Below are 18,958 nucleotides of genomic sequence, written 5' to 3'. Positions count from 1 at the left end.
TTATTATAGCAAGAAACCCTGAGCTGCCCAAATGTCTGCCAGCAGAAGACTATTGGCTAAGCTAGGGGCCATCCAAGCAGCAGAATAGTTCCCAACCCTGGAAGGGGATGAACTGTTCCGTCAACCATGTGTGCCTGAATGTGCAGTAGTGAGGGCTGGTACAAGGTGACAGGATAGCACGCACTGCAGGGTCTAGACCGCACAGGCAAAACGGGGCAAGGTTAGGTTAGTGGTGATGCTGGGGTGAGTGTGGGGGATGTACAGGAGTCTTTGGGGTCGCTACGGTGAAAAATCCATCACAGTGTGCGCACAAGGTAGTCAGTGTTCCCTGGCTTTGAGGGATGCTGCAAAAGAAGTGTAAGACCCACTTTCAGCACAGATTCATTAGGTTGTCTTCTCCAGACCCCTGGGAAGGACCAAGGACGAGTGTGAATGGGGTGTGAACAGATGTCGCGGTAAACCATGGAGAGATGACTTGTTATGCTGTAGCACAGCTAAGGCTGCGGTATGCTGTCGTGAAGATTAATTCAATTCTTCATTGGAAACCCTAGTCAGCTTTTCAGACCACGTAGAAGAGGCCACAGAAACTCCAGTGTTGCTTGTAGACTCAGACACCACAAAGGAAGTCTGACGTATCTAATGGTTCCTTCCAGTCCCCAGTCCCTAGCAATGGTTTCATGACCTTGTGACAACACTGGCCCTTCATCTGCCAACCCCTTTGAGAACTTTGTAGCTGTTTCAGACAGAGGTAGAGGTTAAGAGCCAGTGGCTGGCTGTTCTGTTTTTCTGACCTTTGGGTTGAACCCCAATATCTGTACTGCTACATTGGGCCCCAGGTTCAGTGAGAGACTTTGCCCCACAAAAGGTAGAGAATGGGCGAGGAAGACACTTGACATTGACCTCTGACCTCCACACACATGCACACACAATTGTACATGATCCTGTATGTGCAGGTGCACAAATGTGAGCAAGTACTTGCTACAGACACACACACACACACAGAGAGAGAGAGAGAGAGAGAGAGAGAGAGAGAGAGAGAGAGAGAGAGAGAAGAATCAGCTAAATTTAAGGTCGCAGATCTGTGCCTCCATCAGAGGAGGTAGGTGATGTGGTCCCTCCAGGCCTTCCACACAGGTTTCTAGACCTACAGGTCAAAGATACCAAAGATTCCTAGTGGAGCCCTCAAGCAGCGCACGGGGTTACAAACAGATCAGGAGGCCGATACTTACCAGTGTTGTGTGTCATTTCCTCTGTGGACGGCTTCGTCCAGTCTTCAGTCTTGTCGATGTGAAATAATTTCAGGTCCTCCTCTTCCAGGGCAATATCTCCCCAGAAGACAGCTAGAAAGAGAAAGCACATTGGGTCAACTAAGCCTGCAAGTCAGAAAAAGGATTTGCTAAGCTCCCAGAAAGCACCAGATGCAAGGAGCAAATCCTAAAAAGACAGTTCTGCCAATCAAAATTCTCCTAGAGCCTCAATGATAATTGCATTAAAGTCATGGTATCTGGGCCAATCATCATGAGAACCCAGAGCCTTGGTTGCCAAACACCCCTCTGTCTCATCTCGCTCCAGGCAGCTACAGACTAACTGACATAGAGACAACCATTTCTTTCCTCTTCTGTCCCTCTTCTATAAAAGAAAAAGCACAGAGCCATTGTTTGCACACCGGTTACAGTATCTGCTGCCCTTCTTTGTGCAGGATCCCCCCCCCATTCTACATGGTTCTTTGTAGGGACAAGCAACACTCTAGACCAGCCATTCTCAACCTGTAAGTCACGACCCTTTGGGACTTGAATGACCCTTGAGTTGCCTAAGACCATCAGAAAGCACAGGTATTTACATTATGATTTGCAACAGTAATCAAATTACGGTTATGAAGTAGCAATGAAAATAATGTTCTGGTTGGGAGGAAGGACCACAGAGGTGCTGTATTAAAGGGCCGCAGCATTAGGAAGGCTGAGGACCACTGCTGTAGACCGTCAAACCCAGCACCCTGATTCTTGAGCACAGGTAGGGGCTTATCGGGATGCACATGTAATTCTGCTTTGGAGGTGTGTCCCCATAGGCCCATGTACTAAAGGTGTGGACCTAGAGTGGCCCCCGCTGGAGGTAATGAAGCTGTGAGACGGGATCATAGGTCCAGACCCCTCCCCCCTTTCTCTACGCTCTGGTGTTCTTCTCTACCAGGTGCACCCCCACAGTCCTGTTCAGCAAATCACTTGACCCATTTCGGCTTCGGCTTCCTCATCTGGGGATAAAATTTTTGCAGCTGGAGTTCATATTGTGTGAGAAATAACTGAGATGAGGTTTGCTAACAGCTGGCACAGGATGGGCCATGGTGAGTGTGCAGGGAACCACAGAGGAGTTCTTTCCTGGTACCTGTTTCTCCCCCCACTCCTTCCTCCCTTCATCCTGAAGACCCCTGCTGGCCACAACTCTCACCTCTCCTCTGGTGAATTCCCCTCCCACCCTGACACACCCCTGCCTGTCTCTGTGTTGCTGTAGGGTTTAACTGTGCCATCTGTCACCTAACTTATGCGGGACCTGGGCATGTACCTGCGCATGCCAGGCTTCAGGCAGACAGGGCTGGGGGCCAGGGCAGCACATCTAGAATTAGAGTTGTTGTACTTAACAGCTAGCAGTAGGTTCAATCTGTGTGTTACTTTGTTTTTCCTTTCTTATATTGATATTCTCTTACCGATTCTGTACTGTTGCAAACCAGAAAACAGAGCCTCAGCAAAGAACATCACTTATTCAGGGTCACACAGCCAGCAAGCAGCAGAGCCTGCCTCCAGTCCTCATCTCTCCAGCCCCAGCCCTCCTCACCATCTACCTCTGCTCAGCTTCTCCACTTTGCCTGACTCTAAATGCCCTGAAGATAGGCTCTGGATTGATGCACACATTTCATCTGCCAAAACCCACTTCCCACACCGAGGAAAGTCAAGCCAGAGGCCACAGAGTATGAAACAGAATCGGGCAGATGCTGCCCGTGAGACACTGGCAAACAACCTAAGCTTCCTGAGCCTCAGCTTCTTCATCTCTCAGGTGGAGATGGGCAGTGAAGCCACTTCCTTCCTGTGAGCATCAGACAGGACGACGTGAGCAAGTGTTGAGGCCAAAGTGGGCACCTGGATCCACTCAATGACCACAACAAAACATTTTCTGTCCTATAAACCTCAAGATCCTCAGAAGCGGTCTACATGGCTAGTGATGTATAGTTAGACTGAGTGCTATGCTTTCTAAAGGTGGGATGCTTCTATCCCTTGAAACGTTGCCCCTCACAAATGCCTAACCCAGGGTGGCCTTTTCCCACACCAGCCACGAAAGGGTGTGGGGCTGGCTTTGAGGCACTACACAATGGGCAGGGCCCACCTCAGGGCCCAGAGAACCCTGGCCACAGTCAGTCATGGTTCCCTCCCTGTGGCTCCCATGGGCTTCCTGTGATGGGGTCTGGACCCCAAACTCTGCTTTTCTGGCCTAGAGATTCCCCCAGACTCCATTCCAAGACCTCCAAAGTGGATCCCAGGGACACCACCAAAGATGGCTCGAGAAGCTACCTGCCCACAACTCAGAGTCGCCTGGTGTTCAGACAGTGACGTTCAGTGGAGATTCAGCAACCCCGATGTAGTTGGTTGTTTTACTCTTTGTTCTTTGGGGGCCTGCCACCCAGCTCCCAATAAATACATGGAGACTCATTCTTATTTATGAATGTCCTGCCTTAGTAGCGTGGGCTTATTTCTAGCCATCTACTTTTTGCCTCTGGCTTTTGCCTTTCTCTATTCTATATTCCTTTTCTTTCCTCCTTATATATAATTGATTATGTAGCCAGGTGGTCAGCCCCCAGCATCCTCCTCTCCTTCTCTTCCTCTCCTCCTTCTCTTTTCTGTTCCTCTCCTATTTATTCTCTCTACATGCCAGCCCTGCCTAATTCTCTCTCCTGCCTAGCTATTAGCTGCCCAGCCCTTTATTATTTATTTATTATTTATTATTATAGGTTTAGACAGGCAAAGTAACACAGCTTTACATAGTTAAACAAATGCAGCATAAAAAATGCAACACATCTTTGCATCATTAAAAAAATCCACAACATAAAAGAATGCAACACATGTTTAACTAATATTCCACAACACCCCAAACTCCTTTCACAGTGTGTTTTCCAAGCCATGGAGAAGGGCTTTAGTACTCTCTCTGCAACTCACTGTAGTTAATATTGGGTCTCCATGGAGAAGAACAAGACACTAAAGAGGGAGGCTCTAATAACAGAAGTGCTGTAATTGATTAGTGATGACTACCATGGGCACAAGTGGGGAGGTGTGCCCTTCTCCCATATGACTGCTAGCTTTGCTTTTGTTGATAGAAAGGAAGATGGCCTCACACTGTTTTAGAAAAGAAAACAAGTTTGATCAAAAGCAACTTCTTTCTTGAAAAATCCAAGAGATAAGTTGAAATAACTGGTTCAAAGTTAGTGTATCAACATTAACACACCAGACTACGGTATAATAGAAACTTCTAGCACCCTTTAAAAGGGCTTCATATCTGAGCTTCAGTGGGATACCCATTAACTGTCTGTGGTTCCTGGATACCTGGAATGTGGTTACTATGAAAGAGAAACTGAATTTTAAATCTTATTTTGCTTTGATTAACTTAAATTTAAATTGTAGCCTATGTCTGATGTGGGAGTACCCTCTGTGTGTTGCTTGTATTGGTTAATGAATAAAGAAACTGCCTTGGCCTGATAGGGCAGAACTTAGGTAGGCAGAGAAGACAGAACTGAATTCTGGGAGGAAGAAAGCAGAGTCAGGGAGATACCACATATCTGTCGGAGACAGACGCTGGGAATTTTATCTGGTAAGCCACTGCCACGTGGCAATACACAGATTAATAGAAACAGGTTAAATTAAGATGTAAGAATTAGCCAATAAGAAGTTAGAGCTAATGGGTCAAACAGTGTTTTAATTAATATAGTTTCTGTGTGGTTATTTCAGGGATAAGTTAGGAGGGCAGCCAGGAGGAACAAGCCTTGCAACATATGGCTAGTGACCATGCTATAAATATAAAGGTGAATGTAATAAAAACTATGACATATAATATATGTATAACTATTTAAAAGAACAAAAAGAATCAGACACCTTGGAATAAGTTTAGTCAGCACTGTGTTAAGAAATACAGACTCCTGGTAAACTATACAAAGCAGTGGGCACGATAGCACATTGGTTAAGGCACTTGCTACCAAGTCCAGTGGCCCACACTATGGAAGAGTTAGCTCCCACAAGTTGCTCTCTGAGCCTCACATGTTCACAATGGCACATACATACACAAATACACACACACACACACACACACACACACACATAAATGCACAAAAACTAAAAGCTAAAGAACTGTAAAATTGGATAACACAGAAAGAAAAATGTGCTATATTCAAGAATGAACGAGGCTATGATTGAAACTTGACATAAACACATCCAAAGCCTCAGAGGCCATCCTGGTCTTTCTGAGAAAGAACTTACATGCTTAAAAGATCCCTTGAGCAAATTATAAACACATTAAACTATATTATATACACAACTATATTATATAAACAAATTATATACACATTAAACTCTGAAAATCACTAGTAATAGTGACAAGAGACTGTCCCCAGCACCTGTGACTCTGGAGCTACAGTCTTTCTTCCATCTGAGATCAGAACTTAAAAATGCAGAGCCATAGAAAGAATTTCAAATGTATTTCCATAAAAATACCCCTCTGTCCTCATGTCCCATTGACTGACCCACTAGAGTTTCAACCTGCAATTCAGAGAGTTGCCAACAGGTGGTGGCGTTTGGTTATGGCATTCTGAGTCATAAAGAAAATGGCATTTCAGGAAGAGGTGATGAAAAGGAAGAATGCTTTTCAGGAATAAAAAATAGAAACCTTAATGGAGGCTCACACCTGTGATTCTAGTAGTTAAAAGACTAGGAGAGAAGGACTTCCATGGGTTCAAGGCCAGCTTGGGTTTACATAGTGAGTTCTAGGTCAGCCTAGACTATGCGGAGGGAACTGTCTCCAAAAATGTTGCTGGATCAGAATCTTGCCGGACATCATGCTCCACCCCAGAGTATAGCCAGCACAGCACCTCACCCTTGCCTGTTCTTCATCTACAGCAGTGATCTCTCTGCCCCCAGGCAGGCGGAGGAAGACCTCCTTCCGCTCTGATGTTATCAGCAGCCACACTTGCTAAGGTGTGGCTCCTTAGCTCCCAGGCAGTATATCAAAGGAATGGGAAATGAGCAGAGCTGGGCAGGTGACACAGATAAAAAAACACATTGGCCAAAGGAATGGCGTGCAGAGGCGACAAATGGCAAAGCTCTGTCAGGGCAGGAACAGAAGTTGCCCCAGTGAAGCCAAGCTAACGGTACTTTTGGACATGGCAACATTGATTCCTGAAGACAGCAGGACATGAGGTCACAGGAAATGCGGGGTTTAACAAGAGCAGAAGAAGAAGGAGACCAGGTATAGTGAGCAGAGATCCAGGGCTGAGAGAGAAGCCAGTGTACAGGGGTCCTGAGGGGCCCCTCACTTTGGAATAGTACGTCATGGTTTGCCACTCCTTCCATGTACATATTCTCCCCCCATTGCTGGCACAGGGCCTGGCCCCCACCTCCAGAACTGTTTCATAAATGAAAGAGCGAGTGAATCTCCCGGAAGAAGTCCTGGTGAGGGGGAACATCGTGAGGATATTAGTGAGAAATCAGACTCTTGGCTCCACTTCCAGATGTGAGCTCAGTTCTGTTTCCCACACAGAGCCAGCTCCTCAAACTGGGATTCTGGGTGGGCCCAGCAGAGAGTGTTCTGTTTCAGATGAGCCCCTGGCATAGCCAAGACAGCTGGGAAGGTGCTTAGAGGGGACAGAGTGCAGGAAGGTGTCCCTGGAAATCCCTCACGACACTCCCCCCTGGAGTTTTCTCTGAGTCTTGGAGATGCTGGGATTCTGCTAGTGTTGAATGAAACCAGGTGCCTGACTCTGGGTGCCAGACCCACAGAGCTGGGAGTCCGGGAGTCCAACTAGGCAGAGGGAGACTCCTCCAAAGCTGCTGTCAGCACCAGTCACTCTCGACAAGATGCACCTCACTAGCACCCAGATAGCATAGATCAGCCAGCCCCCAGCCTTCCCAGAGTCTCTTGGCCATATACCTCCCCCAGCGTTCTCTCCAAACCCCAGGAAACCTGGCCTCGGCATGAAGGAACCCTGCAACAGTGACCTCTCCTGCCCTCCCATCTCCCAACCAGCCATTTCAGGATTCTCTCATCTACACTTAGAGCTTGGGAACTTTTCAATCCCCTCCCTGCCTAACCACAAATCTCCCTTGATGGGGCTCTATCTCAGCATGTCCACACTGATGAAGAGGGCACAGTGTACACCTCCACAACTTCCGCAGGAAGCTGTTCATGGTCCAGTACAAGTCATGTTTGCCTTCGCTGGCATTTCTTCATCAGCACGTGAGACGGCTGAGCAGCTCCAAACTGATGGAGGTCTGGCCCACAATGCACTTGCCCTGAACACCAGAGAAGGATGTTGATGTACGGAACTCCAGGTCTCAACCAAAGTGATGAAATCAACACCTCCCGGGACGGAGCCCAGAACACACATTTAAACACGGCTCTGTCACAACTCATTCTGATTCATACTCAAGTTTTGAACCAACAGTGTCATTGGTCTCTAAGGTACCCCAAAGCCAACCATTGGCTTTCTTCCAATGTCTTTTAGCTATACACTGAGATCTGCCAATGGCTTGTCATTTACCCATCCCTGTGGCAAACCTACTCAAGCAGCCGGGTGCCTTGCTGGCACTCTTTTAGAGGGCTCCTGGGCTGCTAAGCCCAGGTTACCACAGGAACTAAATGTGGAGGGTTCAAACTATTACTGTTCCTCTGAGGAAACTCTCTAAGGTGGGGCAGACAGGCCAGAGGCAGGAGAATTACAGGGAAATCTTACCCAGAGATGCTTTTAGTTCTGTGAGTTTTCAGCAGAGGGATTTAGCAGGTTTGGAACAGTTTTGTGTGAATCTTTGTCAGGGCCGTGTATGTACAAACAAACAGGGAGGGTTTTTTTTCTGGGTTTTTTTTTTGTTGTTTTTTTTTTTTTTTGTAAAAAGTTAATCGGCTTAAAGTGTGCAACTAAATCGGCAAAGCTTACATTAAAGTGATCCACAGAGAAAGGACCCCATGGAAGGAAAATCTCTAGGGAATACAATATGGTCTCTATGTTCTTTTGTAGTCTCCAGCTATAAATATTCATGGGACAGTGTTAATGGGGTCCACGGCTCTATGCAACCACAATAGGTTTTTTGTTTATTCTCAGGACCATGAACTTTGAAACCATGACCCTAAATTTCAGCACTCCACTTTCAGGCTCACTCAGGAGCGAGTGGGTGGGGAGAGGTTTGGCTTTCGAGGCCAGGGAGGAAGCAGGCGAGTGTGAATCGGGCCTCCTGGATCTTTGGGTGCCCATTAAAGGGCAGGATCTGTTTGGTATGGGAAGCCTCCTGTCTGCAGAGTCCGCAGCTGCTCCTGGGGAAACGGCCTTCTTGAGGGATGGATGGCTAAGCTATGTGAGCATATGGCAGAGAGGAATGGCAGCGGTAAATATTTTAATTGGGCAAGGCAGATTCATTGTGAGTTTTATATCGAAGTCTTTAAAAAAAAAAACAAGTTTGCATCCAGGAATTTCTAAGATGGAAAAATGTAAAAAACCATCTGAGCAATTCACTAGTTCTTCACAGGAGGAAGCCAGGGCACAGGAAGCAAACCAGGCCTCAGCTCCCCACTGTGGCCTTCCTCACATGAGGGATGACAAACAGGAGACACACCTAGGCCTCTTCTGGCTTGCTCTCACCCAGAACAAACGCCCTTCATTGGTTTCAACTCTCCTGTCCATCAAGCCTGTCCACGGCCTCTCAATCCATCTTAGCACAGAGCCACTTAGCCCAACGCTGATTGGGAGACAGGGTCCCAATGGAGACGTATTTGCCATCTGCACATTCCATTGTACCAGAGCCCATTACCTATTTATTCCAGTTAAGGATGATCTAGTCACCGCCCCCTAAACTAAGTGTATGCATCAGAAACCCTGTAGGATCCAAGTGTCCACGGGACGCCTATGTCTGTCAGGACCCGGGAGAGCGCCCTACAGAGGGGAGTCTTCGGGAACAGCTCTGGAAACTGCATTTCATGGCACATGAGCTGGTGCCTCTGCTGGTGGCCACCTTGCCCAAGGGTAGATGTGCTCCTCCGCCTTGAACCTTCATCTCAATCATCGTACAGTCACTGATAGGTCAGTGGCCGTGACACAGCTTGGCTCATTGAAAGCAAAAACGCCTGTCGGCAAACTGAAACTATAAAATGTATGCAGCAGATTGACGTTGGCAGGCCCAGCCTAAGGAAGCTCCAGATAGAGTTCATGTCATGAGCCCTCCCACTCAGCTGGTGACTTCTTAGATGCACTCGAAAGAGCTAAGCCAACTCGCAAAGTCGGCTGCTGGCACCGGGACACTGCACAAGCCCATACTTTCTCCACTCACAAACTGTGAGGAATGTGTTAACCAAATCACGGTCATGGTAAATGACTAGCTGGAGTCAGACCTGGGCTTTGTGCTCAGTCCTTTGCCCACCTGGTCTGCTCTTGCACCCGCATCTCCCAGTTCCCTTGCCTACTCTCCCAGGGGTTGCTTCAAACAAGGAAGAAACACTGGCAGATGGTGCAGAAGAGAGAGGAATCTAGGTAATTCTCCCTGCTGAGGTGCTCCAGGCCTGGCCACCACCATCACTCCCTCCATACACACACTGGTTCTGACACAATAACATTGCTTCCTCCTTGATTCTTCACCACAGGGAGAGCTGGCTTGTCTCTGGGGACCTCACCTCTCTAGCTTGTTCCCCCTAACTCTGTGTTTCTAACTACTTCTTCATTAAAATGAAAGAGGAATTGTGATCCTGTCTCTGCAGGACAGACTCACTCATATAGCTGCTGTGACGAAAACCTCTTGGTTCTTTCCACCGCTAAGACGGAGGATGGGCGGCTAAGCAACTCTTCTGACCCCAGTGATCCGCATTACCAGATCCCAGTAGGATGCGCTTTCCTGCCTCCTCACACCCACTGCCTCCCACAGCAGAAGCCCACACCGACTCCACTCAATAACATCAGGAAGATGCAGCCTACCTCCTAAAAGCCAAGAGCATCTCGGATTTTAATTGTACGCCGTGTGGGCTTGAGCACAGGACCTGGCACATTTCATAAGTCCCAATCTCTCCGCTGTGGAATGATCTTTCAAAGGACCATAAATCACGCGTGCAATTGCGCATGACTCATTCTGAAGCTGAAGGCCACCGGAGACCTCAGCCGTGAGCGGAGTGGAAAGATATACTAGGTGGAGAGAAGAGGAGGCCTGGGGCCTAGCTCGAGCCAAGCCACAACCGCCCCTGTGACTGTCAATAAGACACCGCCCCTCCACACCACAGGGTTCTCACTGGGAAAATGAAACGTCTCGAACAGACACAGTTCCTCCCAGCTCTGACAGTCATCGGGCTTGATGGCACAGCTGGTTAACTTTCAGCAGAGCCCATGGCCTCTTAGCTTGACTGGATCTTCTACTCAAAGGGCCAGCGCGTTCAGCCGCCTGAGGCATGGACTGTTTTGCTTACCAGTTCCTGTCCCTGCTTCCACGAGAAAAGAGCCTCAGACTTGAGTTCAAGTGCTCTGGGAGATAAAGCTTACAGATTCCCAGGTAGACACCAGTGGACACGTGACAAGTTCCAGTCAACGAGACGACCCATACACAGCACATGGGAAGCCTCTTCCTGTGTTCTCTATGGAATTTTCTTCTCCCTGCCTTTCACAGCCAGACCTGGGCGGTGGGGTGGGCTTTGGCTGCCATCTTGGTCTATGAAGACCAGGGTCTCTCCCATGGAGAGTAAGTGGAAAGATGGAAGGGCCTGGCTCCTGACGTGCATCCAGGATGAGGCTTCCACTAGTCTGGACTCAGACTGAAGACTTTCATGTGACAAAGAAGCAAACGTCCAGTTTTTCCAGTTGTGGACATGCATTGCCTATCAAGCCCACTCCTCCCTGCTCTCTCATGTTCTGCCATTCTGGAGCTAGAAGCCAAAAAACTTCTTCCTTTATCACCTGTCACAGTGTTGGGTTCTGTGGGTAGACACTGAATAAGGGAGGACAGACATTTGTTCCCAGGTTCTGCTGGCCTCATCTTTCTTGCCCCAGTAAGCGTTGTTGCCAGCAACATTCAGGAGACCCTCTGGCACCAACCATCCAAGTCCTTCCGGTCTCCACTGGACATTCCTTGCCAACAGGCCTCTTCCTACTGTACGTTTGCCTGCTTCTTCATGGCCTCACCCACAATCAACTGAAGTTGAAAAGAAATTAAATGGAAAGTTTCAGAAAGAAACTTCAAGTGTTTTAAAGCCTTAATAGTATAATAAAATCTGGCACCCCTATATCCTATCCTGTGTGGCACATGACTCTATCTGACACATGGATGTTGCACACCCTACCTTCCTGTTAGTAACTTAAAGGCCATCTTGATTACCAGATCCACAACAACCATGAATCATAGTATTCTTGTTCCGGTTGTCTGCATCTTTCTTGACCACAGCTGTCTGTATCTTTCTTGTTATGAGAAGGAAGCTCAAGGACATGAACCAGAGACATGAGACAGGACAACTTTGGCAGTAGGGTCTAAAAGTCAGTACAGAGCAGATTCTGTACTTTCGGTGGCTTCAGTCACTTATTGAAGGTCTTGGAGCACAACCCCTGAAGATAAGGGAGCCAGGATATCTCCATGAACTTCAGCCTTCAAGGGCCTTAGCTCCAACCTCTCTTAAGAAGTTGGAATTTTCAGCCTGAGGGACAGGATGGGAAGCCCACTCTTTTCCTAGTAGCTTTTTTATATATCCAGCATTCCTGCTTCCTTCTGGGGTCTCTCTACCTATTTTTGTCCCCTTTCTCGGGTTATCAATTATGTATACTAAATTTACTAGTCACTCTTCAAATGCCTGGTGTGGTTTCAGCCTCTCACCTGTACTACAAAAAAAAATAATGAATTAACTTGGTCAGTAACAAGCCACCGAATCTTGACTGATACAGCCACGGGTTGTGGGGACAGAAACAGTGGTATGGTATGAAATACCTTTTCCTGCTTTCTAAATAAATAAACAAATAAATAATAAAACCCTCCAAAAACTGTCCGCGGCAAATATGACAGAAAACAGTTGACATTTTTACTCTTTAAGAGATCCACTTAGAGGTAAAGGCATGTCTGAGTGTTCAAAGTTATTTGGAAAAGAAATGCAAATTAAACTATAACTGCAAGTTAAAAAATAGCAAAATGTTTTTCTCAAGCCAGCACTGATCTTCAAAAGGTAGAAAACATGCTATTGATCCTCAAGGGGATGCAAGGAAGAGTAAAGAATGTGATGGTGTATTTGATTCATTCTGCTTTGGCTCTCCTAGGGGTGGTACCCAGAGCCTCAAGTGTGTGAGGCATGTGCTCTACCACTGAGCTGTGTCAGCGTCCCCAAACCCCAGGAGCATCTCTCTGCCCAGCAATTCTATCAATAGGAATCTAGTATGAAGAATTAAAGGTGTGTATAAAACTCTAGGGTGGTGGAACACAGGTCTAATCCTAGCTATTTGGGAAACTGAGGCAGAAGAATCACAAGTTCAAGACCAGTTTGGGCTACATAGGAAATTAGAGGCCAGCCCAGGCAATTCAGGGAGACCTTGCCTCAAAATAACAGAACGAGCTGTGAGGAGAATGTTTCTGTAACATGCTCAAGGCCTTGCCTGGACTCACTTCCCAGCCTGCAGGAAACAAATGACTGCAGAATCATCACTTACAAAAGAAAAGGAAAATGATTGTTGGGGCGGGGGAATCTATATGTCTCACAGGGGGACGTGTAAAGCAAATGATGATGTATCTATGCAACCATGAACAAAACAACTTAAATTGATGCTATATAAGTCTGTTACATAAGCATCTTCACTGCCATAGAGGGAGGCTCACGGCTCCAAGAAAATGGAGCTGTAGGTTCAGTATGTTCGGGAAAGGGGAGCTCCTGTTAGAGGCACACACACAGGGTCTGGAAGCGCATATACTGTGTTTCCAGCTGTCACCTCTAGGAAGTGGGATGGCTGGGCATTTTCAGTCCTTCCTATATTCTACCATGGTGTATAAATCAGAAAAATAGTTTAAAATCTCCCCGTCCTCCATCTCAAAGGTGCCCCAGTGTTTGCTCAACATGTCTCAATAACCTTCATCATGTTTCTGTTATGATCTTTCAGCTCAGGACCCCTCCCACGCACAGAGTGTGATCTTGTTCCATCTCCTCTTCCTTCCCACCCCCAGGATAATAATGGTCCTCATCTCTCAGGGCTAGATGTCCTGGTCAGGTGTTCTCTGTTTCTGCAGTTCCTAAGCATTGAATATCTTCATTGGAACAATCTTCCACTCAAAAGCAATCAATGACTCCCCATTTCCCTAAGATTTATTTCAAGTGCCTCAGCTTGACATTCACTTTTTTCCGAGTTTATTTCCATCTTGTTACTATTGTCCTTCAAAATAAGTCAGAGTGAAGTCCCAGCTCCATCATGTTCCAAGCATCCCAAGGCTTCCCCTTGACTCGCTATTCTATCCAATGTTCTGCCTGCACCCCATCTTCTCCAAATTCCACATAAGGAATAAACCTAAACTCGGGGCTTATCACACCCCTCTCCAGTAATCCTTCCTTAATTGTCCCACAGTGAGTCCTACCTTTTGGATCCCTGTGGTTTCCCATTTACTCAGGTTTTCATTTGACAAATACCTGCGGACACTCACCAGGCGCTGACACCGTGCTGGTGACAGGAAACAGGGAGCCCGGTTTCTCCTCCTAGCAGGTGATTGTCCCGTGTGTGGGCAGTTGCTGACAAGTCACCACACACCAGTTACTCTGACCAGTGCGATTTAGAAAAAGTGCCATGTGGAAAAATAAAGGCAATGAACAAACTAAGAAAAAGGATCCACTTTGATATGGGGCTGGGAGGGTGACATGGAGGGATTGCAGAGAGAAGGAACCAGAGCTGACTACATGGAGGGCCCGAGAGGCTTCTAGGATGACGCTCCCATGGGTCAGTGGTAGATGAGGGGTAGGGGCTGCAGGGTGGGCAGTAACCAAGGTCTCAAAACTACCAACCATTCTCATCCCAAGTACCTAGGAAGCTCTGAACAGTTCTACACTGGGTCTGATTCTGCAAAAGTGCTCAGATGTGAGGTTTAAAAGATTGTTCTGCCAGCAGAGTGTGGTAGCATAGTCTTTAACCCCAGCACTCAGAAGGCAGAGGCAGGCAGATCTCTGTGAGTTTGGGCCAGCCTGGTCTATAGAGTGAATTCCAGGATACCCAGGGCAATTACACAGAGAAACCCTGTCTTGAAATTCAAAATAAATAAAAGAGAGAGTGGGAGGGAAGGAAGGAGGAAGGGAGAGAGGGGGAGAAAGAGAGAGAGAGAGAGAGAGAGAGAGAGAGAGAAAGGAGGGAGGGAGGGAGGGAGGAAGGAAGGAAGGAAGGAAGGAAGGAAGGAAGGAAGGAAGGAAGGAAGGAAGGAAGGAAACCCAAAAGACCACTCTGCCTGCAGCATGCACAGATTTGATTTGGGGAGTGTAGGAGCCCACAAAGGACAAAAGAGTTGGCAGGGGCTTAGAACAACTGGGCAGCAATTAGGAACAAACGAGACAGACAGGACCAAAGTTAGAGACAGAGCTGGCAGGCCTTGGGTTGGACTGAACAAGGAAAGTCAAGTGGCTGGGCTTGCAACCTGGTTTTCAGCTAAAGTAGCTGGGGTAGGTGGATTCTGCACCTGTGACCACTTCCTGAGCCAATGGGGAAAGGCAAAGAGCTTAGAGCTGACTTGACAGGGAGGACAACTGGCCAGAACCTAAAGGGAAGTTAAAGAGCTGGTAGCCTGGCATTTCCTGTGAGGACAGGTTTCAAGGACTCACATCAGCTCCCACCAGTAACCCAAGTGGGAGAGAAACGGGGGCATGGTGGGTAAACTGAAGCCTGAGGAGGGGAACTAAATGGCCCAGCTGGTGAAGCAGGCAGACCCAGGCTCAACACCAACACCTGAGTGCTCATGAAAGGCGAGTCTGAGAATATTGATTGGTAATTGGCAGGAGTGGTTAGAGGATGGCGTGATCACAGATAGATCGCTAACCAATCAGCAGAAAAGCTGGGCTCCTGTTGCTAGGTTTGCTTCCAGGCAGAAGTAGATTGTGAGCAGGCTGAGTGGGTACCAGGAAAAACCTCTTATGCATATCGGTAGCTGCCACCCTCTCCTCGCTTCAGGAAATTAACACTTGTCACTTGCTGTGGATCCCGAGAGAACTCTGCGGCCTTGAGAGGGAGAGAGAAATACACACAAGAAGCTCAGACTGTCACTCATAGGGAAAGTCTTAAAGGGGAAACAGTAGCAGAAACTTGTAACTGTGGAGAAAGAGCTACCAAGAACAGCAGGCTAAACGCAAGCCATTAACTGCCACATTGAAACTCCAAACAAACTGTCATGATTGACTTGAATGCCATTCTCATTTTCCCAAGGGGGTAAACTGAGGCTCTGAGAGGTTAGGAAATTTGATCCAATCACACAGGTAGTAGGATCACCCTGGACGGCAAACCACAGGCTGCCTAATGCCAAGAATGGGGCCTTCAGTAAGATGTTTCTTTAAACTGACACTCCAAACAAGGGCCTCCCTGGGAAGCTGGCTCAACTCCATCCTCTTCTTCTTCAGAGGGAGCATGGCTAGATTCTTTCTCCCACCTGACCTTACACGCATGTTCTGCCCCGAGCCATCTGGAAGAAGGATGGGGGAAGGAGAAGAGACACGTTTCAAGATCTTGCATTTATTCACAGATTCTTCCCAGTGCCTTGGAACCAAGAGCGTCTGGAGGCCAGAATGCTCTCATCCTTACCAAGATCCAGGCAAAGACAGAAAAAAAAAGTCAGGGAAAAAGGGCTAGCCTGTGGCATCCTGACAGCCTTCATACTGAGCACAATAGAGATGCGTGTTGACTGTGGGTAAGAGGGGTTCCCAACAGGGATTTGACATCATTGTTCCTGCACTAACAAGTTAAAGCTCCCAGCCCAGGTTCTTGCCTGGACAGCACCCAGACCATGTCCTGCAGTGCCAACAAGAGCCTAAAAATCCAAGCCATACCCCACAGGCTTCCGCAGAATCTCCCAGTCAACGCGGGAGGCCGGTGCATGGTGCTTTCTAAAACATAAGGTGTGGCCTGAGCTCCGAAGCAGAACTGCTGTGGAGAGTCAGTACGTCACTCTTCCACCTGGAAACCATGGTGAGGGCGAGAAGCAGTGCTGTGAGGGGTCGTCAGTGACAGCCTCTTAGACTGCTTGACAAGGTCTCAGGGGAAGATGACGCCACTGTCAGATGGGCTGTGGTCCACAACCTCACCGGTTCCTATGCTCTTTGGAGGTTGGAGGTCATAGGAACACGGCTTTGAGAGGTCAGGAGAAGCCAGGTCTGTTTGTCCCCAGACTTGGGGGCTGGTTTCTTAAGACGGCTTGCTGGCAAGCTCTCAGCTCAAACCCTTCAATGAGCTAATGAGATTCAAGGCTGACTGCAGGTTTGAAATAAAGGTCCTTAAACTACATGCACCAGTATGACAAGAAGACATGGAACTCTTAAAATTGTTCGGCTATTGGGTTTTCTGCCACTCAGAAGACTTGCTGAGTTTCGGTGAGTGATATTTTATACAAACAATAATGCTACTAATATCTCCCATGTTCTAAGTGTTCTCCTGAATCTATATGAAATCATGCAATCTGCCTAGGCACCCTATATAGTCAATATTAATAAAGTGTCTTATTTGTCCTGCAAGTTAAGACAGGTCTCCTCAGGGTCTTAGCTCTGAACTCAAGCATTTTCCTTTACAGGAACATTTCCTGCTTCATCCCAACTATCTGCCTGTGATGGAAACCAAGGGATCACACGAACAGATTAAATAGGCACACTTGGAGATGTGACAGGCAGCTAAGGAGCCACATGAGTCTACAGGTGTTCACGTTTACTGAGTGCTTCTCTTTGCTCGGCATACTCTTAAGGGCCTCTCACATAACAATGGCCTGCTCACAGAGGCTTCTGTGAGCCATGGGATAGGTTTGAGGAAATGGAGCTTTTAAAGGCCAACGACTCTCTTGAAGTCTCACAGTAAGTGACAGGGCATGGGAAGTCTGAGATAGAAAGACTGGGCTAAGGTGTGGTGCGGAACACTGCACGAGAGGGTGAGTCCTGAGGGAGGGGTCAGTCCGATGACCATGACTGACCACAGAAGCACCATGGAATGCTGTGTACATTTGGCCTCCATCCAGAGACATCTTCCCTCTGAACCAACCATGCCCAGCCTGGGTGGCAGTCTACAGTCTTAAGGTCCAACAAGATCTTAGACCTTTAACATCAGAGACTGCCCATGGAAGGGCGCTGCCCCTAGGAAGGAGCATGCAGAGCCCATCAGAGTGGACAGGAAAAGGTAAGCTCCACTCATGTACGACCTGGGAGGCAACCTCTGATGTTTCAGGGCACATTTCTGTCCACTAAGTGTAGGCGGAGTCCACAGAGATGGTGTCAAAAGTTAAAGGAGCATCGATGGCAAACAGAAAGTCCACGCCTGAAACTCAGTATCCCCCCTTGCAGAATAGCAGCCCCCACATTGCATGGCTCCTCTGGGGGGTGATGCTGAGAGGCATAGGGTGATGTCTCTTGCTGGGACTGGGCTCCTAGAACAGCCCTATCTTCGAGGGGTCTGCCAGGCTCCCCATCTTCATCAATCTTTCCCAGACACTGCTATCCAACAGAAGTCTTGGCTCTTGTTGGGAGCCCTAGGTGCCAGCTGGCATTTGATGCTACCTGTACTGCATCTGCCCCAAGTTGAGCACTGAGCCAATCAGCTGACCCTCACACAGAAGCCAAGGTAGTAAGTCTCCTCCCTAGACACAGTTCCTCCTCTCAGCCTTTGTTTGCTTTATTGACATATAATGAATATGGCATGAAATTCACCATTCACTTAACATTTTAAAAATAGTTTTCATACTTTTTTAATTTAAATTAATTATTTTTGTTTTATGTATATAAGCATTTTGCCAGCATGCATGCTTGGGCACTTCTTGTCAGCCTGGTGCCCATAAAGGCCAAAAGAGGCATCAGATCCCCTGACCTGGAGTTATAGATGGTTATGAGCCACCATTCGGGTCCTAGGAATCAAACATAGGTCCTCTGGAAGAGCAGCTGTGCTCTTAACTGCTGAACCATCTCTAGCCACAAACCCTTTACTTTTGAGACACTGTTTAACAGCAACGAACCCCCAACTCTGATGACGCAAAATCACGTATTGCACACATTTTAATTACTCTACCGCATTTCCACAAGGACACTCAGGATGTGCTCACGAGCACCTGCGCTGTCCTCTGATGGCACAAATGTCCATCACTGGGTACCCCCTGGTGCCAGACATGGGCTCAGAAACTGATAAGAACTTGTATCACTTAGTCCTGTAGCAACCCTGAGAACTGGGTGAGCAGTTCTTTGCAAGTGAGGAAAGAGGATGAGGAAGGGCAAGTAACTTCCTCACATTCACATAGCCTCACAGAAAGGCAGACAGGTGGACCAGACGCTGCTCCTGTCTGGAGGCTGGAAAGGCATTTAACGAAAAAGGCCTTGGAGAAATGTAATTCCATTAAATCAGCCATCTGCTCACCAGCGAGGACCTTATGACAGGAGCGCGTGAAAATAAAGATGTAAAAGTGCCAGCTGCTCTCACCAGGGCACATGCCTCTGGAGCCCTATAGGGGGACCCCACATAGCTTCACCTCTGCTTCAGAAAACCAGGGCCTTTGGCCTGCCATGGAGTACT

The 18,958-nt window shown here is 47.7% G+C and overlaps 1 protein-coding gene across 1 annotated transcript in view; it reads right to left on the bottom strand.

Annotated features, from left to right (window-relative positions):
- Tll2 (tolloid like 2) overlaps window positions 1-18,958 on the bottom strand; it is a 109,799-nt gene that overhangs the window by 85,366 nt on the left and 5,475 nt on the right. The window contains exon 2 of the mRNA XM_048452863.3: window positions 1,230-1,340. Coding sequence (XP_048308820.2) covers window positions 1,230-1,340 — 111 coding nt within the window. The remainder of the gene's footprint in view (window positions 1-1,229; window positions 1,341-18,958) is intronic.

Source organism: Myodes glareolus, chromosome 7 (assembly GCF_982192425.1).
Source record: "Myodes glareolus chromosome 7, mMyoGla1.1, whole genome shotgun sequence".
Lineage (NCBI taxonomy): Eukaryota > Metazoa > Chordata > Mammalia > Rodentia > Cricetidae > Myodes > Myodes glareolus.
This window is presented reverse-complemented; position numbering and strand designations above follow the sequence as displayed.